Genomic DNA, 26,720 nt, shown 5'->3' on the forward strand with positions numbered 1-26,720 from the left:
ACGTCAACCGTTTAATTTCTAAATCAAACAGAGTAAATAACTGTTGTACTGTCAGGTCAAATATCAATAGAGGAAGTCATTTAATATTTATGTCTAGACGAGTTTTTATCTTCTAAAATTATTAGTATCAAGTGCGCTAAACTATAAAAATGTTATATAATTTGGAGAAAATAAACACATTATACATAAAAAATGACTAGAGAAGAGACATTTTATGGCTGGTTATTGCGTTCATATGAATTGCCAGTCAGCTCAAATCACGGCGTAAACTGTCTGGAAATAAGAGGTCATAATACGGCCCCAGATTAATAGTATTCTAGTAATTTTATTAACTTAATAAGATAACAATTTACAGCAAATTAATAGCTTCAAACTTTTTTCTATGACGTTTTTCCGCTGAGTTCGTCATTACCTACAATTGTTTTACAGCATGCAATTTCTGTACGACAGGCGTATCATAATGTTCCCTGCATAGGCTAATCTATTGAGATTAGTTACCGTGACCGAAATTCAGTCAAAAGGTAAGAACTAAACATTAGACATACTACGAAGTTTTGCTTCCCTACCTTTTTTTTAAGTGGGGAAATCTTGCATAGATACCCACGGCCTCCGGGGAAAGGGCCGTGGGTTATTTCGGATTCCTACCGACCCAAAACCCCACTGTGTTCCGTCAAGCCGCATCAACGACGGGGCCACGGGTATAGGTAGAATTCGTCCGTGACTTTGCTTCACTACCTAAATAATACACTAAACTTGCCAATTCTTACGAAGATTTCCTTCCCTAATAAGAACAGTGGAAATATACAAACAAATTGGAAAATCTGTAAATGTTTTACATGCTCGTCTCGATTCGTTGTACAAAATGTTCATTGAAGCTTTCCTTATATAACTTTTACTAGTTGTGCCGCGCGGTTTCACCCGCATTGCTCCGCTCCTACTGGTCTTAGCGTGATAATATATAGCCTATAGCCTTCCTCGATAAATGGGCTATCTAACAGCGAAATAATTTTTCAAATCGGACCAGTAGTTCCTGAGATTAGCGCATTAAATCAAACAAACTCTTCAGCTTTGTATTGATTGAGCTGCCAGTTACTTTACACTTATCGTGACTTATTATACACTAGCTTTCCACCCGCGGCTTCGCCCGCGTTTTCAAAGAAAAACCCGTTCCCGTAGGATTTCCGGGATAAAACCTATCCTATGTCCTTTCTCGGGTATCAAAATATCTCTATACCAAATTTCATGCAAATTGGTTCAGTAGTTAAGGCGTGATTGAGTAAAAGACAGACAGACAGAGTTACTTTCGCATTTATAATATTAGTATGGATGTTATAAAAAGTAAGGTTCCATATTACATACATTGGGTATAGCCAAAAGTCAAATCGACTACGAATTACGCAATAATCATGATGAATCTGATAGAAAGTTGGCGCAGACAATTACCCTATGGCTATAAAAACAAGAATCGTTTTAACCCGGTCTATAGACGGTCATGCTGCATGACTTGATTTACTGTCATGCATGATAGCTTACAAATGATCATGCCTATTGAATTTCTGATTGAAACTTGATATATATTGATCTAAATCTATTTATTCATGTAATAATATTGGTGCACGAAGCAACACACAGGTGACATATAGCTAAAAAACCGGCCAAGCGCGAGTTGGACTCGCGCACCGGGGTCCGTATAAACCTGTTTTTTATATGCTGTAACTGAAAATTTATTTTTTTACAATTTTTCCTTTATCTGTGCTATAAGACGTTGCTTCGTACCAAATTTCAAGATTCTGTGTTCACAGGAAGTAACCTAAATAAAGGTTTTGATTTCCATGCGAATGTCGAAATTTGCGAAAACTTGCTGCATAAACACCTGTATCTTTTTATTTCGTTGGCTTATAACTTATAAGTTTTATATGACTTACGCGTTCCTGAGAAAAAGGGTCTTGACTAAGGCATGTAATATCGGAATAGTTTTGAATTCCGATATTGATTTCCGATATTGGAGCTCAATATCGGAATTCCGATATTGATATCGGAATTGGACATATATGTTAAAAAGGTGGATTTTATTAATTAAAAACGTATTATAATCATAATCTTAGATACAAATTTAACTGACACTAGTCACTAACGGATGAACTTAATAAAATTTTACAAACACAAAATATAACATGCAAAATCAACAATTATATGGACGTGGAGTCCGGCAGGAAAGCTATTTGCTATTTATTAAACTTAGAATTAACATTAGGTAACGTAACAAAACTTATAATTTTAAATTTGCATTCAAAATCAACAATTACAAACAATGAGTAGATATAAGATTATTTTTTAACGCACGTTTCTCTTGGTTATAATAAGTTCTCAAAAATACTAAAGCATCAAGCATTTTGTCGGATAACGAACTTCGGATTTTACTACAAAAATATCCAGCAGATGAAAAAACACGCCTACTTTCGACACTCGTAGGCAAGACTGATGAAAGGTACGTGTACGCCTGTGTCAAATAAACACCTCTTTCACCTCTGTTGTCGTTGGTATATATAGCTTTTTCAATCATTACAAATCCTAAAAGATCAAATTCGTCGTTCAGAGGCATTGCCTTTTTCTTCTCTTTGCACTTTTCCATCTCCTTTTCCCATTCTTGTTACAGGGTTAACTCACGTGTTGTAACGAGACTTGATAGGGGACGATTATCTTCATCGGAACATAAAACAGCCGTACGACACTCACTCTCAGTTTGCGGGACAGCGATAGTGCTGGTTTGGTTATTTTTATATTTGAGACGTTTTAACTAGTCCACAACGACGTCACAATTTAATAATTTAGCACTGAATAAAAAAATCTTAATTCCGATATAACGATATTGGATCACTCAGTATCGGAATTGTAATATCGAAATTTTCATTCCGAGATTCCGATATTGCGAGATTCCGAGATTCCGATATTCATGCCCTAGTCTTGACAGACTGACGGACAATAAAGTGACCCTAAAAGGGTAGGTACCATTTTTTCCTTTTGAGGAACGGAACCCTAAAAAAATGAAATCATTGACATACCTAGGTATTACAGGTGTACTACACACGCAAAGGCTAATTTTTAATAGTTATGTTTCGTATGTCTATAATTATTTACAAAAGATATTACAACAAACTTATTTTACTATTAATCTAAAAGTTACATTCAGTCAACACGCAAAGTTCAAAATTACAAAATACACAATACATTGCTGGTCTAATTCACATGCAGTTTCGCCCAGTAAATGCCAAATCTCTTGTTATTTAAGAACCAACTATATCATATGATAACTATTGTGGTTTTAGGCAATATGAATTTTAGCAAGTCATGCACAAATACCGGTTTCATGGTATAAAAAGTACTAAATCTTTATCTATAATCACATCTATACTAATATTATAAAGAGGAAAGGTTTGTAATTATGTATGTATGTATGGGTTTCACGCATAAACTACTGGACCGATTTCAAAATTTCTTTCACTTAGAAAGCTGCATCTTCACTGAGCAACATAGGCTATATTGCATTTTCAAAAAAATTAGAGATCCTTACCAAAAATGCAATAATGTAACCCAAGTTGAAAAAAATCCTTAATAAAAATTCTGTCATCGCGTGCGCTGCGGAATCTATTCCTTGAAGTACGAGGATGGTTCTTATGAAAAAAAAACGTAAACATGGGCGAAGCCGGGGCGGACCGCTAGTCATATATATGTATATAGTCTATAGTCTTGTCACAAGTCAAGTTTTTACGTTTATCCACCTAGGATACAAAATTGAACTGTCTTTTAAGTTTTGTTTGTTACGTAAGGTCAAAATGCTTCGACATTATATTAAAATTTATCAAAATCTTATAATTTATGTTGCTATAATATCTATGAACCAGCTTACCCGACAGACGTTGTCCTTCCGAAATTCGCTGAAACAAACAAACTGAAAAATCTGTAATTTTTTTAAATGTTCGTCTCGATTCGTTGTACAAAATGTTCATTGAAGCTTTCCTTATATAACTTTTACTAGCTGTGCCGCGCGGTTTCACCCGCGTGGCTCCGCTCCTGTTGGTCTTAGCGTGATGATATATAGCCTATAGCCTTCCTCGATAAATAGGCTATCTAACACCGAAAGATTTTTTCAAATCGGACCTACTGGTCGGACCAGTAGTTCCCGAGATTAGCGCGTTAAAACAAACAAACAAACTCTTCAGCCTTATAATATTAGTATAGATTAGTTCATACCGCATCATATCAATCAATTGGAATGAAATTTTCAATAAAAATCACCCGTATATTTTAGATGATTACTACTAAAATTGACATAATAATATGACCACAGCATTAACACCTACATATTAAATTCATCAGTTCAGGAGGTTCCGCTTAAAAAAGAAACAAACACTTACGTTTATTATCATTAATGTACACACAATATGTATCTTTCTCACAAATAATAATATCTTTGTTTTGGAAAAGACTTACTGAAAATAAATAAATATTAGATAATGGATGTATTATCGTATTTATTTTAATTATGTGTGCCTACTTAGCTAATTGTTATAAGTACTATCTTGTATCGAAGTTTATGCAGCTAGTTCAGTTAACAGAATCAAAAAATCATATTAATTAAATAAAACTATTTTATGTAGCAGCCAACGTAACTTTTTATAAAGAAAAAGATTTATAACATGAGTTTTTTTCAATAGGCCTAACATTTCGCACCGTAATAAAATTACAGTATAAACAGAAGCAACTCATATTTTATTTATAAATAAGGAAGTCCGCCAAATGACGCCTATAAAACAATAAAAAACAAATGTTGGTAGACGCGTCATATTCATTATTTTTTCCTTTTTTTTGCTCTACATAACATTCTAAAGTCAGTTTAGAATCTTATCTCTTATATACAGGGTGTCCCAAGAAGTATGGATGAACTGAAGCCAGGAGGTAGAGGACCTAGAGGGCTATCCGAATCACCCCCATATGTGTTATGCGATTTTTTGTAGTTTCGGAGTTATGACTCTTTTTTCAATTTTTCACCTATCGCCGAGTACGATGATATTTTCACTCATGGTGACGTCAACTATTGCGCTAGATGCTTGATTTTTTTTGTGTGCTAAGCTGAAAGATAGGCCAATTCAGTATGGTAACACTTACTATCGTTACATCTTCGAATGGAATAAAAAAAAGAATTAAATGCCAAGAAAGATAAAATTACCCAGTATGTTCACAACTTCAAGGGCCCATAAAAAAATAAAATCACATAAGAAAAGTTTTCCGTTTGGCTTTTAAAAACTTGCTCTATCTATCAGGTAGCTACCCTGAAAATTTCATTTTATTATTCAGAAGGCTTCAATCGAAAAATTGAAAGCTAAATGTGGTAAGTGCAAAAATTTTATTAACATGATGATCATTAAAACCAATAAATAGGTGTTTAGTTACCAGAATTTTTTTTGAAATAACCCCGCTGTTGCTCAGTGCAAGTGCGACATCACCGTAAAAAGTTGTCTATTAAATGTCTTTATGCCCTTTTATAATTTTAAATGGTTTCTTCTGCTACTATGAATTTCCGGGCTATTTCGTCCAAATTGTGGCATTCTCTCAAGTAGCCGAGGTCTATTTAGTATCCCCATTGAAACAAATCAATTGGGTTTAGGTCGAGGGACCGTGGAGGCCAGGTTTTAAGGCAAGCGTCACCGGCGCATGCGCAGGCTGCAACGACCAATCCATCTTTCAGGGTATCTTTACCCTTTAGCCTGGCCTGAACGGTCTCCGGACATAAACCATATTGATTTTTTTCCGTGGGGATACTACAAAGACGAGAGACTGCTACAATTTGGACGAAATAACCCGGAAATTCATAGTAGCAGAAGAAACCATTAAAAATGATAAAAGGGCATTCAGACATTTAAAAGACAACTTTTTACGGTGATGTCGCACTTGCACTGAGCAACAGCGGGGTCATTTTAAAAAATTCTGGTAATTAAACACCTATTTATTGGTTTTAATGATCATCATGTTAATAAAATTTTTGCACTTACCACATTTAGATTTCAATTTTTCGATTGAAGCCTTCTGAATAATAAAATGAAATTTTCAGGGTAGCTACCTGATAGATAGAGCAAGTTTTTAAAAGCCAAACGGAAAACATTTTTTATGTGATTTTATTTTTTTACGGGCCCTTGAAGTGGTGAACATACCGGGAAATTTTACCTTTCTTGGCATTTCATCCTTTTTTTTATTCCATTCAAAGATCTAACGATAGTAAATATTACCATACTGAATAGGCCTATCTTTCAGCGTAGCACACAAAAAAAAATCAAGCATCTTCCGCAATAATTGATGTCACCATGAGTGAAAATATCATCGTACTCGGCGAAAGGTGAAAAATTGAAAAAAGAGTCATAACTCCGAAAATACGAAAAATCGCATAACACACATGGGGGTGATTCGGATAGGCCTCTAGGTCCTCTACCTCCCAGCTTCCGTTCATCACTACTTTTTGGGACACCCTGTATAAAAATGAATCGCAAAATGTGTTGGTAAGAGCATAACTCGAGAACGGCTGAACCGATTTCGATAATTCTTTTTTTATTATATTCCTTGAAGTACGAGGATGGTTCTTATGTAGAGAAAACGTAAAAATGTACCACGGGCGAAGCCGGGGCGGACCGCTAGTAATGCTATAAATTAAAGTACATATGTAATGTATTTTATATTTTTCTTACCTAATGATAAATATAGGCACGATCTTGTTTCGATGTAAGTACTTATGTTTTATTTTATGTGAGTAGGTAGGTAACACATTTGCAAGCGAGATAAATGCCTATGTTTCTGTTTAAAATACGACTATACTCGTCTACATATTCTATATCTATACTAATATTATAAAGAGGAAAGTTTTGTAATTATGTATGTATGTATACAGTATGTATGGTTTTCACGCATAAACTACTGGACCGATTTTAAAAATTCTTTCACCATTAGAAGTTGCATCTTCACTGAGCAACATGTAGCCCATGGGCTATATTACATTTTCAAAAAAATTAGAGATCCTTACCAAGAATGCAATAATGTAACCCAAGGTGTAAAAAATTGCTTAATAAAAATTCTGTTATCACGTGCGCTGCGGAATCTATTCCTTGAAGTACGAGCATGGTTCTTATGAAAAAAAAAACTTAAACATACAAACGTACCACGGGCGAAGCCGGGGCGGACCGCTAGTAAATCATAATTTATGAAAAATTTTCGTTACATTTATCAATGTAACAAATAAATCTGTATAACAAAGTTAATTTCTAATCTTCTTCTTATCTTCTTTCTTATATATAAAAATGAATCGCAAAATGTGTTAGTAAGCGCATAACTCGAGAACGGCTGAACCGATTTCGATAATTCTTTTTTTATTATATTCCTTGAAGTACGAGGATGGTTCTTATGTAGAGAAAACGTAAACATGTACCACGGGCGAAGCCGGGGCGGACCGCTAGTGTATATTAAATACTGGAAACGATTACTCAGCTTTCACGATGCATTAAGAACACAATTTTCATTAATGTTAATGAGTTCTAGGTTAATAACTAAACTATGATGGATAATAAAACATGATTGATGTGAACAGAGGTTACAAATGTTATAACCTGCGAGATCTGGGAGATCTAGAAGATAAGCTTTTTATCCACAACTTAGTACAAGAGCAACAGAAAAATAAACAACAGATCATTTTTTTGTTATAAATTAAATAGTGTCATTTATTACACTTTATAAAAAATACAAACCGGATTATTTGGAGGTTTTTTTTCTTGTTACTTTGCTAAGTGACGAATGGTAAGAATTTTGCTCGTTATAGGTAAGCAGTGCGGAATATTTTTATAATAATTTTTTTTATATAACTATCATTTTATTTTATAATGAATCACTTATACGATGTTTTAAATACTTACCTAGCTTGTTCTTTAACCTTAATGTTCATGAATTTAGAAAAAGGTTGATGTTGCTAACTAGAACGACTTTGCTTCAAAAATACCCTAATGACTTTTTTAAGGTTTTGAATTGAATAAATGCCGTCTTTGTAGCTTCTAATAATTAAACCGTAACCCAAAAATGAATCGGAAAATTTTGCACTTAAATTTATGACATGATATTCTCTTAACGCAGAGAGAGGCTTAATTCTTAGAAATATTATTCTAAAGTGCCATGTAATAAAACAGTATTCTCAGTATGGAAGATAAAATAATATTTCGTTCCGTCTCACAGTCTAACAACACAGCAATTAACTTCCATCGTTAAATAGAATAATAATGTCTTCAAACGTGTGACAATTATGAAACACAACTTTTTCACCATGGTGTTAATAGCTCGTGTATTGTTTCTGCTAAGCAATATTGTTCTTTCAGAGCAGTTTTTCTTGCAAAATGAAGACAATTCATCCATCACTTGCATTGCTTATATTTTAAAGAAATATTATAAACGAGGGTCTGATGTCGCTGTTCTTGATTTTAAAAATGATAACAAACGCCTAATACAAACTATTCATACGATAGAGCATGTTGTTATCATTTCAAGAACCACTAGAAAGATTGGATTTCATCCCTACTCTGGTTATATAATTTTTTCTAATAATTCAAAAACGTTCACCAGATATTTTTTAAATTTAACAAAAGTGTCATCATGGGACCCTTATACTAAAATTATTATTGTGATCAAATATCTCAGTTATGAGGGTATGAGGGAAATTTTCGACATGCTTCTAGAAGTACACGTGGTCAATGTTTTACTTCTTAACGATACTGCAACCGTCGATCTGTTCACCTACAACCCTTACGAAAACTATAGATGTGGGAGACAATACGACAGAATAATCGAATTCGGGCAATGCAACGGAGTGTCTGAGTACAATGATCTCTTTTATAATAAACTGGTAACGGGGTTAAATCGATGCAAATTCAGAATTACTTATACCCACTTCCCACCTCACGCCATCGACCCTTCGTCCAGCGACTATTCGTTACCTGGCATCAACCAATACATTCTTAATATGATAGCGAAGAAAGAAAATTTCACGACAAAAGATACGTACAAATATAATGCAGATGAGTTTTCGATAATCGTCAATGGTTCGACCGCCGTCGGCCCCCTGAGGAGATTGCAGACAAACAAGACTGATATAGTGGTTGGAGTTATGATCCTGACGGGGCCGAGATCGCGAGTGTTCACCTACATAACGGATAATTATGCTTCCATAGATTACATTGTTCTACAGGTTGCCCGGGCCCGAGCCGGGGAACTGGGCAACATTCTACAGGAGTTCCGTGGCATTGTGTGGCTTCTATTACTCCTTGTTTTCGTGCTTTTTTCATTCCTATACTTCTTGATAAACAAACACGAAAGTAAATCTATCATTCTATTAAAACTGTTTGGGTATTTGCTGCTTCAGAGCAGTCGAATAAGAGGAGGCACTAAATCGAGATTCATCTTAATATTTTGGATTGTCTTCGCGTATCTCATTCATTGTTATTATTTATCTAATTTGGTGAGTTTCATGACCAATCCGATTTTGGAACATCAGATATCGACCGAGGAGGACATCGTAAGTTACAATTTAAAACCCTGCGTCAGTAAAGCGGTCAGGCATATAGTGTACAACATACTTAACGTTACGTTTCCAAACGAAGATGAAAAGCGATGCGAAGGTGATCTGGAGAGCATACGAATAGTCCGTAGAGAGAGTGATAGGTACACAGTTAGCCTGTTATCAATGTACAACTATTATGAAAATGACTTACTAGATGCTCATGGGAAACCTACATTGTATACGATTTCACCACCGATCACAAAGATCCTGTATGCCACTTATTTGTTCAAGGGCTTCCCTATGTCTTACAAATTGCAACAATACTACCTTCGAGTGGGAGAAGTTGGTTTGATGAGCCATTATATGAGTAGACTTCAGACCGAGAGGTTGAACAGGTACCACTTTAGAGTTTGGAAGAGAAGTAAACCCAAAATATTCATACCGATGTCCATGTTTTTCACAGGTGTCGTGTTATCATCTGTAGTATTCAGTATAGAACTAATTATAAACTATTTACAACGTAAATATAAACACAATACGATACTATCAAAATTTGCAAACAACAAAGTTTGAAAATTATTCATGTCATTGAAAATATGCCGAAAACTGATGTGGCTATTATGAACAAAGTTTTAAAATTTTCCTGTGTACTTAAACTAATGTCTACCAGTTAACATGTAAGTACATACAGTACTTGTACTTTAGGTCACCACCTCTACTTCTTACTTAAGATTTCTGAGAAACCTGATAATTTCATAAACAATGTTCATAATATGACGTTATCACAAAGGATTTTATACATTTATGAGATTATATGTTATTTCATTTCGCCGGTCAAGTGCAAGTCGGACTCACAACACTTAGGCTTTCCGTAAGCTAAAAAGCATCTTAAGAAATGGGCATCCAATTTATAACAGTTCCAACCATTGCTTAACTTTGTATTATTTGTTGTTATAGCGACAATAGAAAGTCATCATTTCTGAAAGTTTAAGCTATTATATCACGGGTAATGAGATACAGCCGGATGACAGACAAACAGATAAGAAGTAGACAGACAGATAGCGTAATAACCATAGAAATCTAAATAACAAGACACTAGAAGTCGTAAGCGCGCGTGACCTTGTCGCCACTCAGGTGACTTTCACATCACCAGTGTGTTCGTCACAGTTCAGTTGCTCTGGAGACGTATGTGTGTAAACATGGTGTGTTTCAGCATTTCCCATTGCGGAAATTCTTCCACAAGTTGTAATTATACTAATAAAGGAATAATATTTCATCGGTATATATTTTTTTTTTAGAAATAATGCCGTTTTTCCTTAAAATTATAGAATATTTACAAGTATTACGAGTGTCACCATAGTAATCGAAATAACAATGAATGACACAGTTTCAACCTTATTGGAGCAAAAAGAAACAAAACGTCTCATATACTTAGGGATGTTATTCTAAAATAAACCGTAAATTCGTGCGTTAGGATACATATTAAAAAGCTTAATTTAATATTTAAGTTAGTTTTCACTAAAATCAAGTTGTCCAATAAAAGGCATAGTTTACTTGTGTGTATTGTTTAGCTATCGGTTTAAATGTGTTGATTTTGGCGACAGCGGTTTTCATACGAATTATGACATTACAGCACTTCTATGTGTCTTGTTATTTAGATTTCTTTGGTAATAACCTATGGTAATAACGAATAGGGTCCCGATGTTGGTCTCGATTCTGCCCTTTAGGTACGTACCTTTTGGTTATAACTTGCCCTACTAAAGATTTAATAATACGATTTATTTGTTCCCGAGATTAGCACGTTCAAACAACCAAACAAACAAATCAGCTTTATAATACTAGTAGAGACCATTATAACACCTAATATAGAACTATTTGAACAAATGTGCTAAGTGGTACTGAGAAACACAAGATGATGTCACTAGTGTAAATCTGAACACATAATTATATGTTACTTATTGACATTAACAAATCAAAGGTACTCATCCATGTACATAATATTATGTTAATAGCTTAATTCTACGAATATGTAAATACTAGCTATACCGCGTGGTTTCACCCGCGGGAAAGTATATCTATAGCCTTTGTGTTATTCTGGTACATAAGCAAAATATTATAAAAGTACTAGTGGTCCGCCCCGGCTTCGCCCGTGGTACGTCGAATGTTTAAACTATCCTATCTCTCAAGTTGGATCGAACTGCACATGTTGTGCGAATTTTATTATAATCGGTTAAGTGGTTTAGGAGTCCATTGAGGACAAACATTGTGACACGAGATTTATATATATTAAGAAGATAGTGGTTTTCCCGCGAAAGAAGAACGTACATACATTTATATACATCCATCCCTCCTCACAAATTTTCAGGATTAAGTATAATATTAGTAAGAAGGAGTAAGATTTCGTTATAATAACCAATTTATAATGTGACTGAAGTCATATTTCTAATCTTAAAACTGAAATCCATTTTTTTTAATAATAAATCGGAATATATCTTATTTGTGTTTGAATGCAACTACCGGATTTATAAGTTCACAATAAAAATTAAAATGTTGTTTTCTTTTAATTTATGTTCATAGTATCTCTATAATATTATATACACGCATTATATCACGCAGCACATATCACGTTATATGATAACGCACCTACGCGCGTACTTGCGGAAGTGCAGGTCTCTATCGACCATAATTCGTGAACGTAGCTGCGTTTTGCGGTTTCACGTAGTTAATAATAAAAAATATTTTTAATGTCTTACTTTTATTGATTTATTTCTTCAGTTAAGATATATCTTATTGATGTTTTATAATTTTTATTTAAAATGATGTATGCAATTCCTCTTATTATATAAAAAATGTAAGTTAATTACATTGATGAGTATGTTACTCACTTGAGCTTTTGATCTATGCAGAAAAAGGTAGTGTCTTGGTAAAGTCTAATTACAGTTTCTATTGTAAACAACATAATATTTATGTATGACAGCATTGCATAGGTACTAACAAACGAATAAAAAATAATATGTAATTAGTGCACTATAAATTACGTATTATTATTTTTTATTCGTTTGTTGAACTTATCTGTGAAGATGATTCTAACTGGTTAATGTAATATTATAAAATATAAAGTTTCATTTCAATAAAGTAAAGGTTGCCAGCAAACCCATTTTTTTAACAAAAATCTACACCGCACTCAAATTGTCAGAACTAGACAAAATTTAAATGTGACCAACCGGAAGGCACCAAATTTAAGAATCATAAAAATCGGTTCACCCAGTCTGAGGTAACAACTGAAAACCCAAAAATAAAAGTCGAATTGAGAACCTTCTCCTTTTATTTTAGTCGGTTGAAAAATAACACAAAAGAAGTTATGGGCGTAAGCATGCTATATGTATATATTATTGTAGAGAATAAGAATATTATTGTAGACGTTCTTGTTCGACATTTCCCATAATGTAGAATTTATTCAGGTGTATTCTTTAAGTAAAATGTGCATTGGATTTTTGCTTAGACCTTGAGTTTATATATAATACTAGCGGCCCGCCCCGGCTTCGCCCGTGGTACATATGAAAAAAAAAGTTTGGAAAATCCAAAAGTGCACGCCTCATATTTTTTTTTAATAATTATTTATTAATTATTATTTTTGTTTATTTAATAACAATTAAACCACATCGAATCAGACCCTGAAAAATGAAAGGGTTCTATTCCTGAGCATACTCAAGCGTAAGAGAAAAAAAAAAGACTCGATTAGTAAAGTATTTCGGTCGCTACCGTGTTAACAAGAAAATCCTCCGCACATACAGACACACGGACGTCCAAGCCAGAACTTTTTTAAACTGTTTTTTAACTAGTTTAAATAACAAAAATGACATCAAAAATATCATGAATGTTAAAAATAGTGTTTTTTCTTAATATGTGTGTGTATGTATTATCTTACAAGTGCAATGTATGTACATAAAGACATTTTAAGTTTGAAAAATCAGATGTTTTGCGCGAAGTGACAGTAGTACCCACCTCAACGCTTCGCTTATGAGGCGTGCAATAGATGTTGGCCGATTCTCAGACTTACCCGATATGCACAGAAAATTTCATGAGAATCGGTCCACCCGTTTCGGAGGCAGACTAACATTGTGACACGAGAATTTTATATATAAGATAAGCTAGTTTTAGAAAAGCAGTTTAAAGAAAAAAGAGCGTGTGTGCCGAGCACACGTGTCAGAAGTGAAACTTCTTTGGCGAGATTCAAATACACCAAAATCGTCGCTCAGTCCATGACGTGACGGTATTGTAATGCGCCTGACGAAGTTTCACTTCAAAAATTGACATAAATTAATATAATCAGTGTTTATCTCTTTCTGTTTCTTACGAAATAAAAAATTAATCAATTTCCTAAACTTAAAATAACCTCAAAAAAAACCACAAGCTTTATTATAACCATTTATTAAAAAAATATATAAAATAACATACATACTTTAACCATAACATTATTGGACCGTAATCTACACATTTACTTAACTAAGTACACTTTAAATATAACCGTGATCCCTAATTAAGTTTTACTTATACTTAATTACCCCCATGCAAATGGTTATGTTATATTAGGTACTTAATAAAACCGTCAAGTTATAAAATGCTTTTTATAATTTATATTTCTTTATACAACATCACATATATTTCAACTACATTAAATTTTTGACACAGACACTAGTTGAATTCTCAAAGCTAATTCTTAAATCGAAATTGTAAACCTTAAATCCGATTTCTGAACGACGTTTATGTTAAACAACTGTTTCACTTAAACCCTTGTTAAGTATTGTATATTTAAAGTTTAAACTATAGTCCAATGAGTCTAAAAAGTCGTCAATTCATTTCATCACAATAATCGGTTATTGAAAAGTATTAAACAGTTGTTATAGAAACCGGAGTGTAAAAAACATGTCAAGTTACGTATACTTCAAGAATTCGGAGGAAAATCACAATTATTTTGATAAAATTTAAAAATTTCAAACTACCCGCATTTTAAATCGCATAACCATCACACGTTACCGCCCTTTGGTACAACCAGAGGCAAGTTGGAGGCAAGATATATGAATAATGAGCAATTAGATACACGTCTCAACCGTTTGTAATATTTTTTAAATGTATATAAACTCTAATTTTTAATTCATAAGACCTTTTTATATAGAATATAAATAAACAATTAATTAAGCAGAAATACACTTCCTGTCTGATTGTATAAACTTTTAATTTTGTACAAATATTTTTAAAAAAGATATTATAATAGATCATTTAAAAGATATGTATAGAAATTTCTAACATTTATTAGCAAGGGAAGGTATATTTCAGTCAGATATAAATATTTCAAACGGTCAAAACCAAGTGTGATAAATTAAAATAACGTTATAATTGTCATAAGTTAGAATAAACATTTCTCAACTTTCTACATAATATTTATCTACGTAAAATAACGTAGCGAATGTTTTTGGAATTAGCTTATAAATCGTGACCTTCAGATCTTAATAAATATACTTCATCTTGCTTTCATGTGTAACTAAAAAAGTAATATTTATAATAAATTTACCATAATAAATTCGTGTTTCAACGACAAAGGCCACTAAGCAAATAAAAAAAAACACTTATAATAAATTTTAGCCACCATTACAGTTACGTCATATAAATAAGGCACTTTATTGTAAAAAAATATTGTCATGATTCGAAACTGCTTTACCAAAAACGAAATAGTTTTCATAAAATGCAAAAAAATACATTGAGCATAACACCGAAGATTACTTGTTAAAATATAATATTACTTATATAATTATTATTACGTTAAAATCCAAAGAAATAACTAACATTGTTCTCTTGATCACATTGGAATCCATTTTTATCACAATATCAACTATCGCCACCTGACCTTAGTCACTTTGGCGACACTTTACGCCTACAATATTTGTAAAGTTCAATATATTTTATATTTTTGTATATTTTTCGTATACGTCAATATTAAGCACGCCATAAGAGTTCAAAAATAACCTTAACAATAGTTATTTTTTTTTAATTTGAGCGCTTGTTAATATTTTTTTATTGACGCACGTTTTTACACATTTGTCATACAATTTTGACACTAAACATCATAAGTCGTCCAACAACATTAAATTTGCACACTTTGACACTAATAACTTAGTGTCAAAACGTTAACAGTGCACTTTGACACTAACACTTAGTGCCAAAACACACGTCAAATACAAAACGTCACTATACGGACTGCTAATCCACTCAATATACTATCTACAATCAATATACAGCTAACTTCATATCTATCCCGCTACTACTACACTAGCAAGTATATCTATCTCTATCTAGTGGACCTGAGTTTCCAGCGGAGGAAGAGGAACGCAGATATACGCAAGAGCAGGAATATAAGGCATAGTGCGGCGATGTCCAGTGTGAAGTCAGCGTCAGTCATGTCTAGTTCTTCTAACGTTATTTCGGGCTTCTTGAAGTGGCAGTAGCTCTGAAAACATAATTTTTGTTGGTGAATAAATAATTTATAGCTACAGTGTAACAATAGTGACAACATATTTTGTTAATGTTTTTTGATCAATTTTAAAATGGAAAGGTAGTGGATGGATAAATTGACAGCATTTGGAAATATATTTTGTTATAGATTAGTTGAGCAAAATCATATAGCGGAGAGGCCATCTTTCAATTCTGCAAAAATCATATAATTTATTGGCATAATACTGAAAAATTGCGTGAAACCATTTGTTTTATTAAATTAAATAAAAATAGTGATGCATATATCCATGCACCGCTTTGCAGACGGGTTGCAACTTGCTTTGTTTTGGCTACGGATAGAAAGCCTTTTCATTTACCTATTGCCTTACCTATTTATATTACCAATTAATATAATAATAATCTTTTAACCATACCTGATGGCACGCCAAATTAGTCCTATTGAACGAGTATGTAGCGAGCGCCGTGCCTTCGAACCCGTACCGAATGTACGATATATACGTGATCCACCGCAAGTATACCGGGATCGCGTTGAACGACACGAAGAAACCGCTGAACAAGAGGAACGGCACCGACATCACTGGCGCTAGGAACACGCCGTTCTGTGGGGGAACAAGATATTAAATAAAATAAATAAATATTTCAGGACAATTTTCACACACGGCACAATCTGATCCCATACTAAGCTTTCGCTTGTGTTATGGAAACCAGATGGCTGATAAACATACATATATAATTTTTAAATAAATACTTATATAGATAATAATTAACACCCAGACACAGAGAAAACATCTATGTTCATCACACAAATATTTGCCCCGGGTGGGAATCGAACCCACGACCTCTGGCTTGGAAGGCAGGGCCACTACCAACCAAGCCAACCAGTCAGCCAATATTATTATAATTAAATAAAATTCTAGTGTGAAGCAAAATTTAAAAAGAACAAAAATAATGTTGCGTGGTTGCCTAGCAGAGATCACTGCAGTGATAAGGCCGCTCTTTGTGCTTTTATTTAATGTCATATTGCTAGGTTTATGTACTTGTTTTCTTGCACAATCAAATGTTTAATAAATAAAATAAACAACGAAAAAAATGTCACGGTTTAAGTTTTTTGGCAATTGGAATGGAGATAAATGACAAAAAAAAATGTCTCTGGTTTAGTAGCAATTTATGTATGAAGTAAAGCAATAAAAAATGGTCGTGTTACGGTGAGGTTTTTATAATAGGTAGAGTGAAAAACGTGTGGCACTCGGGGACTGCCGCGGTAAAGCTATTGCATGCTATGCCTTCAAGCCACACCTCCGTGCCCGTCGGAGTGGGGAGCGTAAGGTTTTTTCGTTACGGAATTTCTCGATTCGGTCCCCGCGCTCAAGGCCCGCGATAGAAGAGCTATGCAATAGCTTAATACAAAAAATATGTTTTATCTCGTTTATGTAATAAATTAAAATATTATCTAACGTACCTAACACACTTTAATCATGTACACGCACACATATATACACACAAACATACCCAAACGCACGCACGCACTCACCCACACACACAACTCACCACTCTTTAATAAGTTACTGTTTTAAATATACATATACAGTGCGACACAAAAGAGATGAAAATAAATGAGGGCGCCACCGTCGCTCATATAGCAACACTGATACTGCGACGCAAGCGATCTTGATACTATAGAATAAAAATCCAAAAATCTATATAATATAATCTAAAATAAATACCGCGATTTAAACCGTTATAATTGTTTCATTGTAGCAATAGTGTAATTTAAGACAAAAATACATTAGTATTTTAATTGACCTACCTAGGTCAAATTTTACTTAAATGTATTTGGAATTAGTTATTTTATAAAAATCGGTCAAGTGTTTAGACTGCAGAGGCACACATAGAATCAAACATACAAACAAACAAGCATACATGCAGCTCAAATACATTACCCTCTTTCTGGGTCCGTCGGGTAGAAAAAAACAAGGCGATTTGAAAACCACATATTTTTATTTTTTTTTTTTTGTAGATAAATTTTGTACATTAATATAATTCATCAAAATCTAAATATTCTACTCCTTCAAAGGACTGATCATCACTCTGTTTCGAAGTACTGGCAAGAGGGTACGGGGCATCTTCAGTATCTGTAAATATGATACAGTAAATATGATTTTTTTTCTTATGGTTTGATTGATTAATAGATAGATAGCTGTATGAAAACAGTTATCACTATACTATGTAGTAAAATCTAAACTAGGTACTTTATTTGAGGCTGGTTGGATTGGATATAACTTCTTGACTCAAATTGTGCTGGTCGCACTATAAAAACTAGTTTTTGTTTACATACAAATAACCTCAAATTAAATTGCGAAAACGTAATAATCGCCATACATACATACATTAAACACTCGTTACTAATGGAATATTCTATTTTACGTAGTACTGAGCAAAAATAAATGGAATCTCACCGGTATATTCTGCTGTACGTTTGTAAACGTTTTCCAAATCAGTCAATAAATTTCCAGCTTGAAATTCGGACAAACACCGAATAAAAACTTTATACACCACATCACGGACACCGCTACGTTTAACCTTTTTCATGATGTCTCCTTTTTTATTTAAATTTCTTGTTCTAAATAACAATTTTATCTCAATAATTCTCCACTTCACGAAAAAAACAACAAATTTTTATTCAACTTGACAGCTACATTGCCAATTCAGGGTTGCCAGGTAATGAAAAACGAATTAGTTCCAAAATAATTAATTTCATCTCTTTTATGTCGTACTATACATAATTGATAATAATTGTAAAACTCGTAATTGGCGTATTGTATCATAGATATAAGTAGAGTAAGTCAAACTGTAAGCTGTGTAGTTTTCAAAATAAATAAATAAATCACTAACCTGCACATTCATAGCGGCTCCCACCACTAGTCCTACGCTCTGCGCCACGAAGGAGATCAGCAGACACGACGACAGGAACATTGAGAAGCGGAACCATTCGAGCGGCTGTGACGTCAGCAGGTACACTATCACCACGTAGATTATGCAGAATATCGCCTGTGTGGGGAAATTAATTTATATTAATAATGCTTATGTGACATACACATGTCACAAAATACCTATACCTAATAGATAAAAAAAGACGTGTGGCACTCGGGGACTGCCGCGGTAAAGCTATTGCATGCTATGCCTTCAAGCCACACCTCCGTGTACGTCGGAGTGGGGAGCGTGAGGTTTTTCGTTACGCAATTTCTGGATTCGGTCCCCGCGCTCAAGGCCCGCGATAGAAGCTATGCAATAGCTTAATAATAAAAAAATCGAGATTTTATGAGACTGTTTGATTACTTTTTACGTAATCAACATAATATTATGATAAGTTATATTGTGCATAGTTTACCACATGGCAAACACAGGCGCGGTCGCAACCGGAAATTTTAGAAGGGCAATATTAATAAAATATTTTGAGTCGGTAAATTAGACCTATTGCATACACAATTGCGCACATTATAATAACAAAAAAACCAGTGTTCTGCTGATTATCGTCTCGTATTAAGGGCAGATTTTTTTTGTGTAAAATTTAAGAACATTTTTCAATTTGACAAATACGATTTTGATCACGTCCCCTGTGATCCCTTCGGACCGCGTCTGGCCGGAATCCCTGTAAGGAGCATATCATTTTTATAAATAACTTACCTGGAACGGTAGATCAGAAACAGTGATAGCCAAGTAGTAGGACCGCAGCGAATACCATCGATTAAAGTGTTCTTTTATAAGCACCGGCATTTCCAGCGGGACTGAAATGGAAGAGCACATTTATAATGTTTTCTATAAAATATTTATTTTGTAAAATATATTTTTTCAATTATTTCATTTGCAAAACTTTAACAAAACTTCAGTTGATTGTTGTTAATTCTTCATTCATTGCATGTTTCTTTACGTGTATATAATTTTTTAATGTCAAAGACATTTTTATATGAAACCATTTGTTACAAATACAATATTAAACTCTATCTTCACAACTTAAAGTCAATTTTACTAAAAATTACAACTTCCATGCAATAATAGACTCTGCCTTGACTACTTAAAGTCGATATTACCAAAAGTTGCAATTTGCAAGCAATAATAAACTCTACCTACACTATTTAAAGTCGATTTTACCAAAATTTACAGCTTTCATGCAATAATCAACTCTACCCAAACCACTTAAAGTTCATTTTCATACTCACAGCTCAATATAGTGATCGGCATATATCTGATCCATGCAATAATCAACACTACCTACACGACTTAAAGTCTAATTTCACTAAACAAATAATACTCACAGCTCAATATAGTGATCGTCATAGATGTGTTTCAAGCAATAATAAACTCTACCTTGACTACTTAAGGGCGATATTACGATAAATTACAACTTGCATGCAACAATAAACCCTATTGACACCACTTAAAATCGATATTCATTCATACTCACAGCTCAATATAGTGATTGTCATAGATGTGTACATCAAGAAAAGCATGTTGAAGAACAGGAAGCCGAGGTTCGATAGCACTTTGGAGCCGTCATTGCCGATGTCGTAGTATAGCGCGCCGATTAGAAAACCGACCAAGATATGAGCGAAAAGACGTAGATACATGAGCGTCTGTGAACATAATATAAACGAATATTAAATACATATTTTTTGTGTTAACTTGATAGTTAATATGGAACAACTATCTATGCAATATCTAGTAGCCCATTGAATTTTATTTCATTTTATCAACAACCGTGACACACACGCATTCTATCCACGATTCCTTTTCATCACTTCGAAAATTGATATTCACTCAAGTCACTTTGTATAATGAGGCATATTTTAGATTTACAAGCTGCCTTATCGCTGTTGTTATATTACATAATTTAATATTATCCTATTAATAGAAAGAATAAACATATAGCCTAGTATTGTCAACGGACAAATGTATTAGCTCTAATTTACCTATACTGAAAAACTACAAACATTTTGTTCGATATAATGTATTTATCGCAAACTATTTACAACGAGCGTGATGTAAACTAATTAATTCTTACATGTAAATTTTTATTATAAACATTATGAAGCATACACAAAAATAGATGTTGTGTGCAAGTTAATAAATTATAATTTAAACCGCTCTAAATCAATCGTCAAGCTCACTATAACCAAAACTTGTTTGTCGTTTATTCAAATTAGCATTGTTTTTATGAATTAAAAAAGGTATTAAATATGAGACCGCGTCAATGCAAAGACCACTCTTATATATTTTAATGAAAATTTAAGCTAGTTTAATATATGTTAAAGCTAAATGTATCCCAGAGGAATGGTAACTATGCGGGGCTACCTTACTACGCAGGCGAAGTCGCGGGCGGAAAGCTAGTTTTATACATTTTAATGTTGAATGGTGTGTTATAATAAATAATAAATCCTAAACTAACTATTATAAAGGCGAAATTTTGTAAGTATGGATGTATGGATGTATGTTACTCTTTCACCGTGAAAGTTTCACGTAAAAACTACTGAATGGATTTGAATGAAACTTTACCACAATATAGCTTATACATCAGAATAACACATAGGATAGGTTTTATCACGGAAATCCCACGGGAAAGGGAACTATGCGGGTTTTTCTTTGAAAACGCGGGCGAAGCCGCGGGTGGAAAGCTAGTAGTTAAATAAATAAATAATCTCACCCAATCACGTCTACTGAACAGCAATGTCCTTTTCAGCACCACCCAAAACTGTTTGAACTCAGACGTGGCGTACCGTCGAGGAGATCCGTCCGTGCCCAGAAGAGCTACTTCTGCGTTGTCTTGTTTTTCCGAGTCCATTTGTACTACTAGAGGTTCCGCTAGAAATTTGAAATACATACTTGGTTAATTTTAGTGTATAAATCAATTGAAACACAATTCGAAAGGGGGAGTTTTTACACTAAACGCTATTTTCTTTCTTACTTTCTTTTCCAAACCAATTATATTGTGGTCACTAGAGGAACAGAATTACATCTATTTGTACGAGTTTAATCGACATTTAATCACACTGCGCAAATACAAAAAAATATAACTAGTTTAAGGGTGTTTTTCCTTTCTATATTTATATCTGTGTATTTATGAATAAATGTAGTTGTATGTCTTGTCAATAAACCTATCTTCTTAATATAGGTATATAAATCTCGTGTCACAATGTTTGTCCTCAATGGACTCCTAAACCACTTAACCGATTATAATAAAATTCGCACACCATGTGCAGTTCGATCCAACTTGAGAGATAGGATAGGTTTTATCCCGGAAATCCCACGGGAAAGGGAACTATGCGGGGTTTTCTCTGAAAACGCTTGCGAAGCCGCGGGCGCAAAGCTAGTTTTTATATATAAAGTAACATTTTCATATACCTAGGCCTTGATCAACTAAACAAGAAAATGTCTATGCGTACAAAACCATCATTTGAATATGTATAGGGAACTTGTGTAGGTATGTCTAATATACAGTTTCATAGTAATATAATTATTGTGCAACAAATGACATATGTAAAATGATTTACAATGAAACATATGAGTAAATAGCATTAACATTTCTTCATAATTTATATTCAATATCGCGATAGTTTTCGTGCCAAATCAGATCTATAGAAGGGCCGAATTACGTACAGGCTTAGATCATCAATAAATATACAACTAGTGCTATAATCGATATCGATAGTATACGAAGGTCCAACAATCACAACTATGTAACCAAAATATAGGACATCACTACATAGTATAAAACAAAGTCGCTTTCTCTGTCCATAGATTCCATTTCATATACATAGGTACATAGGTACCTATGTATGCTTTAATCTTGAATACTACGCAACGGATTTTGATGCGATTTTTTTTAAATAGATAGAGTGATTCAAGAGGAAGGTTTTAGTATATAATTTATTATGTTTAAGACTAAGCGGGCGAAGCCGCGAGCGGAAAGCTAGTACTACATATAATAACTATGAATAATTTTGTAAAATAATTAGAAAATACAGTAAAATAGTTCTTATTCTATCTTACATTTATTTAAAATATCTGAGTTTGAAGCAGAAAAGACTGTTTACTGTTTTCAATATATTATGTATCGGTTAAGTTCTTGATTAATTTGTTTTATACCTTACAAGTACTATTTCTTTATTTATGTATTTATTAAAAGCATTGGTCTCAATTTGTCTGGATTTTTCAATGCTTGGATAAAACTTATCCGTCCAATAAAATATTACACGATAATATTAAAATGTCACGTAAACTGTCAAATACGGGCAATAATTAGAGCTAGCGCGCACGAGCAACTTTGTCTCCGCAACTATTTTGTCTCTCCCATCAATTTGTATGGGGAGTTGCGTTGCTACGTGCGCGCACTTTCAAACTAGCCCATGGGTGGAGAGACAAAATAGTTGCGGAGACAAAATAGTTGCGGAGACAAAGTTGCTCGTGCGCGCTCGCTCTTAGAATACGTTTTTTAAATGGTAGTTTTATACATTATTCGACGAATAAGTTTTATCCAAGCATTGAAAAATTGGCCCTAAATAAAGTAAATTAAATTAAACTTATTTTTGTATGTCCATGAAAAACTGTCTTCACAAAAACGTATATATTCCCTAGATTTTTTACTACATTTCCAAGACATTTCCATTTAAAATAATTCTAACCACGTCTAAAAACTGTCGAGGAATTTCCACGGTGACGTTAACATGTCAACTCACGTGTAGTTTTGTGTAGCGTGAGTAACCCGGGTCAAGGTTCGACGACACATGTACAATACTCTTTGTTTTATTTCATATACTTGTCCTCTATATGAGTACTACATAATAAAAAATAAAAACATTATTTTTTAGGTAGAAGCATAAAATAATATTGCAAAAAAAAACTGGTCTTAATTTTAAAGTAGCGAATGAAACTGTCAACTAATGTCTGTAATATGTTTTTTTTGTACCTACTACGAACTGTCTTGTTTTTTATTTTTATTAAAGTACTAGCGGTCCGCCCCGGCTTCGCCCGTGGTACATATTTACGTTTTCTCTACATAAAAACCATCCTCGTACTTCAAGGAATATAATAAAAAAAGAATTATCGAAATCGGTTCACTCGTTCTCGAGTTATGCGCTTACCAACACATTTTGCGATTCATTTTTATATATAAGAAGAAGATGACAAAATCTTTGAAAATACCATTGTAACATAATTTTAGTGTCGTTTCATCCAAATAACGGTACTTTACCAAATCCTTACGGAAATCTAGTTACAAAACCCTACAAATTTTAAACTACGACTATAACAATTAAAAATTCAACATTTATTTTAAACATTAGATGTTCAGTGGTGACAAACAGGAAGTTATCAGCTACCTTTGAACCCTTTATCACCACCATGTGAACTACAAGCGTTATCTGCTTTTTTGCTTTGTTTGGTCTTGTTTTTTCAATTAAAAAGGATATTTATAGTACAAAATTTATTAAAATTTACGTTTTTGTACACTACTAGACCGGGTAAACGTTGTTCTGCCTAATTCTTATCACTCAGGAGTATGAAAAATAGAACTTAGCCGATTCTCAGTGCTAACTACTATTGTAGGTTTGTCAATAACAACAGATTCAAGTTATTAACAACTTGTATTAGCTTCACCTGTATGTTTGTATGTAATCAACTCCTTAGACCTTTAGACTCACCCTTGGCCGACTTTAAATGGACAGATTCAATTCACACTCTGTACACTAATCAAGGATTGGTGACATTACAATAATTTCAAGAGTTTAAGCGTATTATTTAATAGTTTTAAATGATCTAAATAGATGCATTCCTTCTTGCTATTTAATCGCATACACACACAAAAATCGTAATAAATATGTTTAAATTATAATATTTTATGTTTAATTGCAAAATATTCTCATTTGAATATAATTCTTTAGTTAATTTTTAAGTTAATTTTTTTGGTCATGACCGGTCGCTGCTTCAACGTTTTGCGTCGAAAAAATCACAATATGAATAATACTTGAGTAATTAATCATTATTATACTTTTATGCAAATTTATTATACATTTAAAATTATTCTCTTTACATAAAATTATAAACCAGTTATTTTCATTTAATACCAAACAAGTAAAATTTTTAACATGGGGGCATGGACCATAGTTTACGTATTACCCTGTCTAATTTCCTCAATACCGATTACTACGTATTGTTATCATCATTTCATCCATCTTATTTGCCGGGTAACGAAAAAAATTGTATGAAGTAGGAGGAAAAACATTTCATATGCAATTTTTTTCAAATTTTTCTACTTTTCGCGCCATAAAAACGTCACTTTACAATATAAAGGCATAAAGCAATCTTACCTTTGCCCTTAGCAATTTCATTAGCCGCGAACTGCAGCAGTCCATTCTGCAGATTACTTGCCCCATTTGCCCCGTTTGCCCCATTTGCCCCATTGGCCCCGTTGGGCACATCAGCGAACTTTTCGTGTATTTGGGACGCGTCGTTTTTGTTCCATTCCCTATTCGTTTTGAGCGAATACTCCATGTCCTTTGAATTGTTGTAGTTCGCCATTTTGGGGAACGGCATACCGGTTCTGGAAATAAGTGGAGATAATTTTAAGTATTGAAATTGTTATATTTTATCGTACGGTAGAAAAAGTTTACATTTAGATAATATGTAAGTGCAACTGTTAAATAACAACATAAGGTATTTTTTATCATTTTTCGGACATTAAAAAATATAAATAGATATTTAAAAAGTCGAAGAGTTTCAATGTTTTGATATATTGCAATGAACAACTTATCTCAAGTTACGTTTTAACAGATATACAATTAATCATAAAGCAAATCTACTATTCTAACTTCAGGTTTATATAATCAAATCTATTACCGTTGCATAAAGTCTAATTCTGTTTACACATAGCTACGCCCAATAAGTATCTAAAGAATTCTTTGACATATGACAAATAACGGTTTTTATTTAACAAACACCCACCTCTCTTTCAAAAGGTTTAAAACATCTTGGAACCGTAAATTTTATTTGTTCAATATACTTAAAGTATTTTTGGCAATTCATTTGAGAAAACATATAGGTATAAAAATTATAACATAATATTTAATATTCATAGTTATCAATATTATAACTAGGGATGTAACGATACCGATACGGATACCGATATATCGGCCGATTAATCGGCAAGCCGATATATCGGTATCGCCGATAATAAAACAACCGATACCGATTCCAAACAATTCAAAAAACGGCGCCCAATGAACGATGCGGAAGGCCGCCCGCGCGTGCGCACTTAGTTTTCTGAAAAAACTACCAATAGTAAACTTTTATTAGGTACTGATTGTATGTGTATTACTTAAAGTTTAACTGACTTTGTAAAATAATAATACTAAAATAAATGGTTTTGTTGTTTTTTGATTTGGCATTTTTATTTAAAAGAATACGATTAACAGTTGAGTCTCTGTTAAATGTTGGTAACTTTTTATGCATAATTCACTATTTATTTTTCTACCAAGCCATCGATATCGGTATCGGTATCGGTATCGCCGATACATTACTACAAATATCGGTATCGGTATCGTATCGGCAAAATCATGTATCGTTACATCCCTAATTA

The 26,720-nt window shown here is 33.3% G+C and overlaps 2 protein-coding genes across 3 annotated transcripts in view; one reads left to right on the top strand and one right to left on the bottom strand.

Annotated features, from left to right (window-relative positions):
• The first annotated feature begins 8,353 nt into the window (after positions 1-8,353).
• On the top strand, positions 8,354-10,156 carry LOC149908760 (uncharacterized). The gene has a single exon (XM_090101499.1). It carries the CDS (start codon positions 8,354-8,356, stop codon positions 10,154-10,156), a length of 1,803 nt encoding a protein of 600 aa, XP_089957625.1.
• A 3,842-nt stretch (positions 10,157-13,998) lies between these two features.
• Positions 13,999-26,720, bottom strand: part of LOC149908761 (ATP-binding cassette subfamily G member 4) — a 44,765-nt gene continuing 32,043 nt past the window's right edge. For both annotated transcript variants that reach the window (XM_090120339.1, XM_090120338.1), the window contains 7 exons: positions 25,453-25,685; positions 21,792-21,949; positions 20,556-20,724; positions 19,778-19,878; positions 18,986-19,141; positions 16,507-16,692; positions 13,999-16,088 (listed from right to left, as the gene is read on the bottom strand). In XM_090120339.1, coding sequence (XP_089976465.1) covers positions 15,930-16,088; positions 16,507-16,692; positions 18,986-19,141; positions 19,778-19,878; positions 20,556-20,724; positions 21,792-21,949; positions 25,453-25,685 — 1,162 coding nt within the window. In that variant the 3' untranslated portion in view covers positions 13,999-15,929. The remainder of the gene's footprint in view (positions 16,089-16,506; positions 16,693-18,985; positions 19,142-19,777; positions 19,879-20,555; positions 20,725-21,791; positions 21,950-25,452; positions 25,686-26,720) is intronic.

Source organism: Colias eurytheme, chromosome 4 (assembly GCF_061535395.1).
Source record: "Colias eurytheme isolate Ceu_HAF_F1 chromosome 4, ilColEury1 Martin Lab GWU primary, whole genome shotgun sequence".
Classification (NCBI taxonomy): Eukaryota; Metazoa; Arthropoda; class Insecta; order Lepidoptera; family Pieridae; genus Colias; species Colias eurytheme.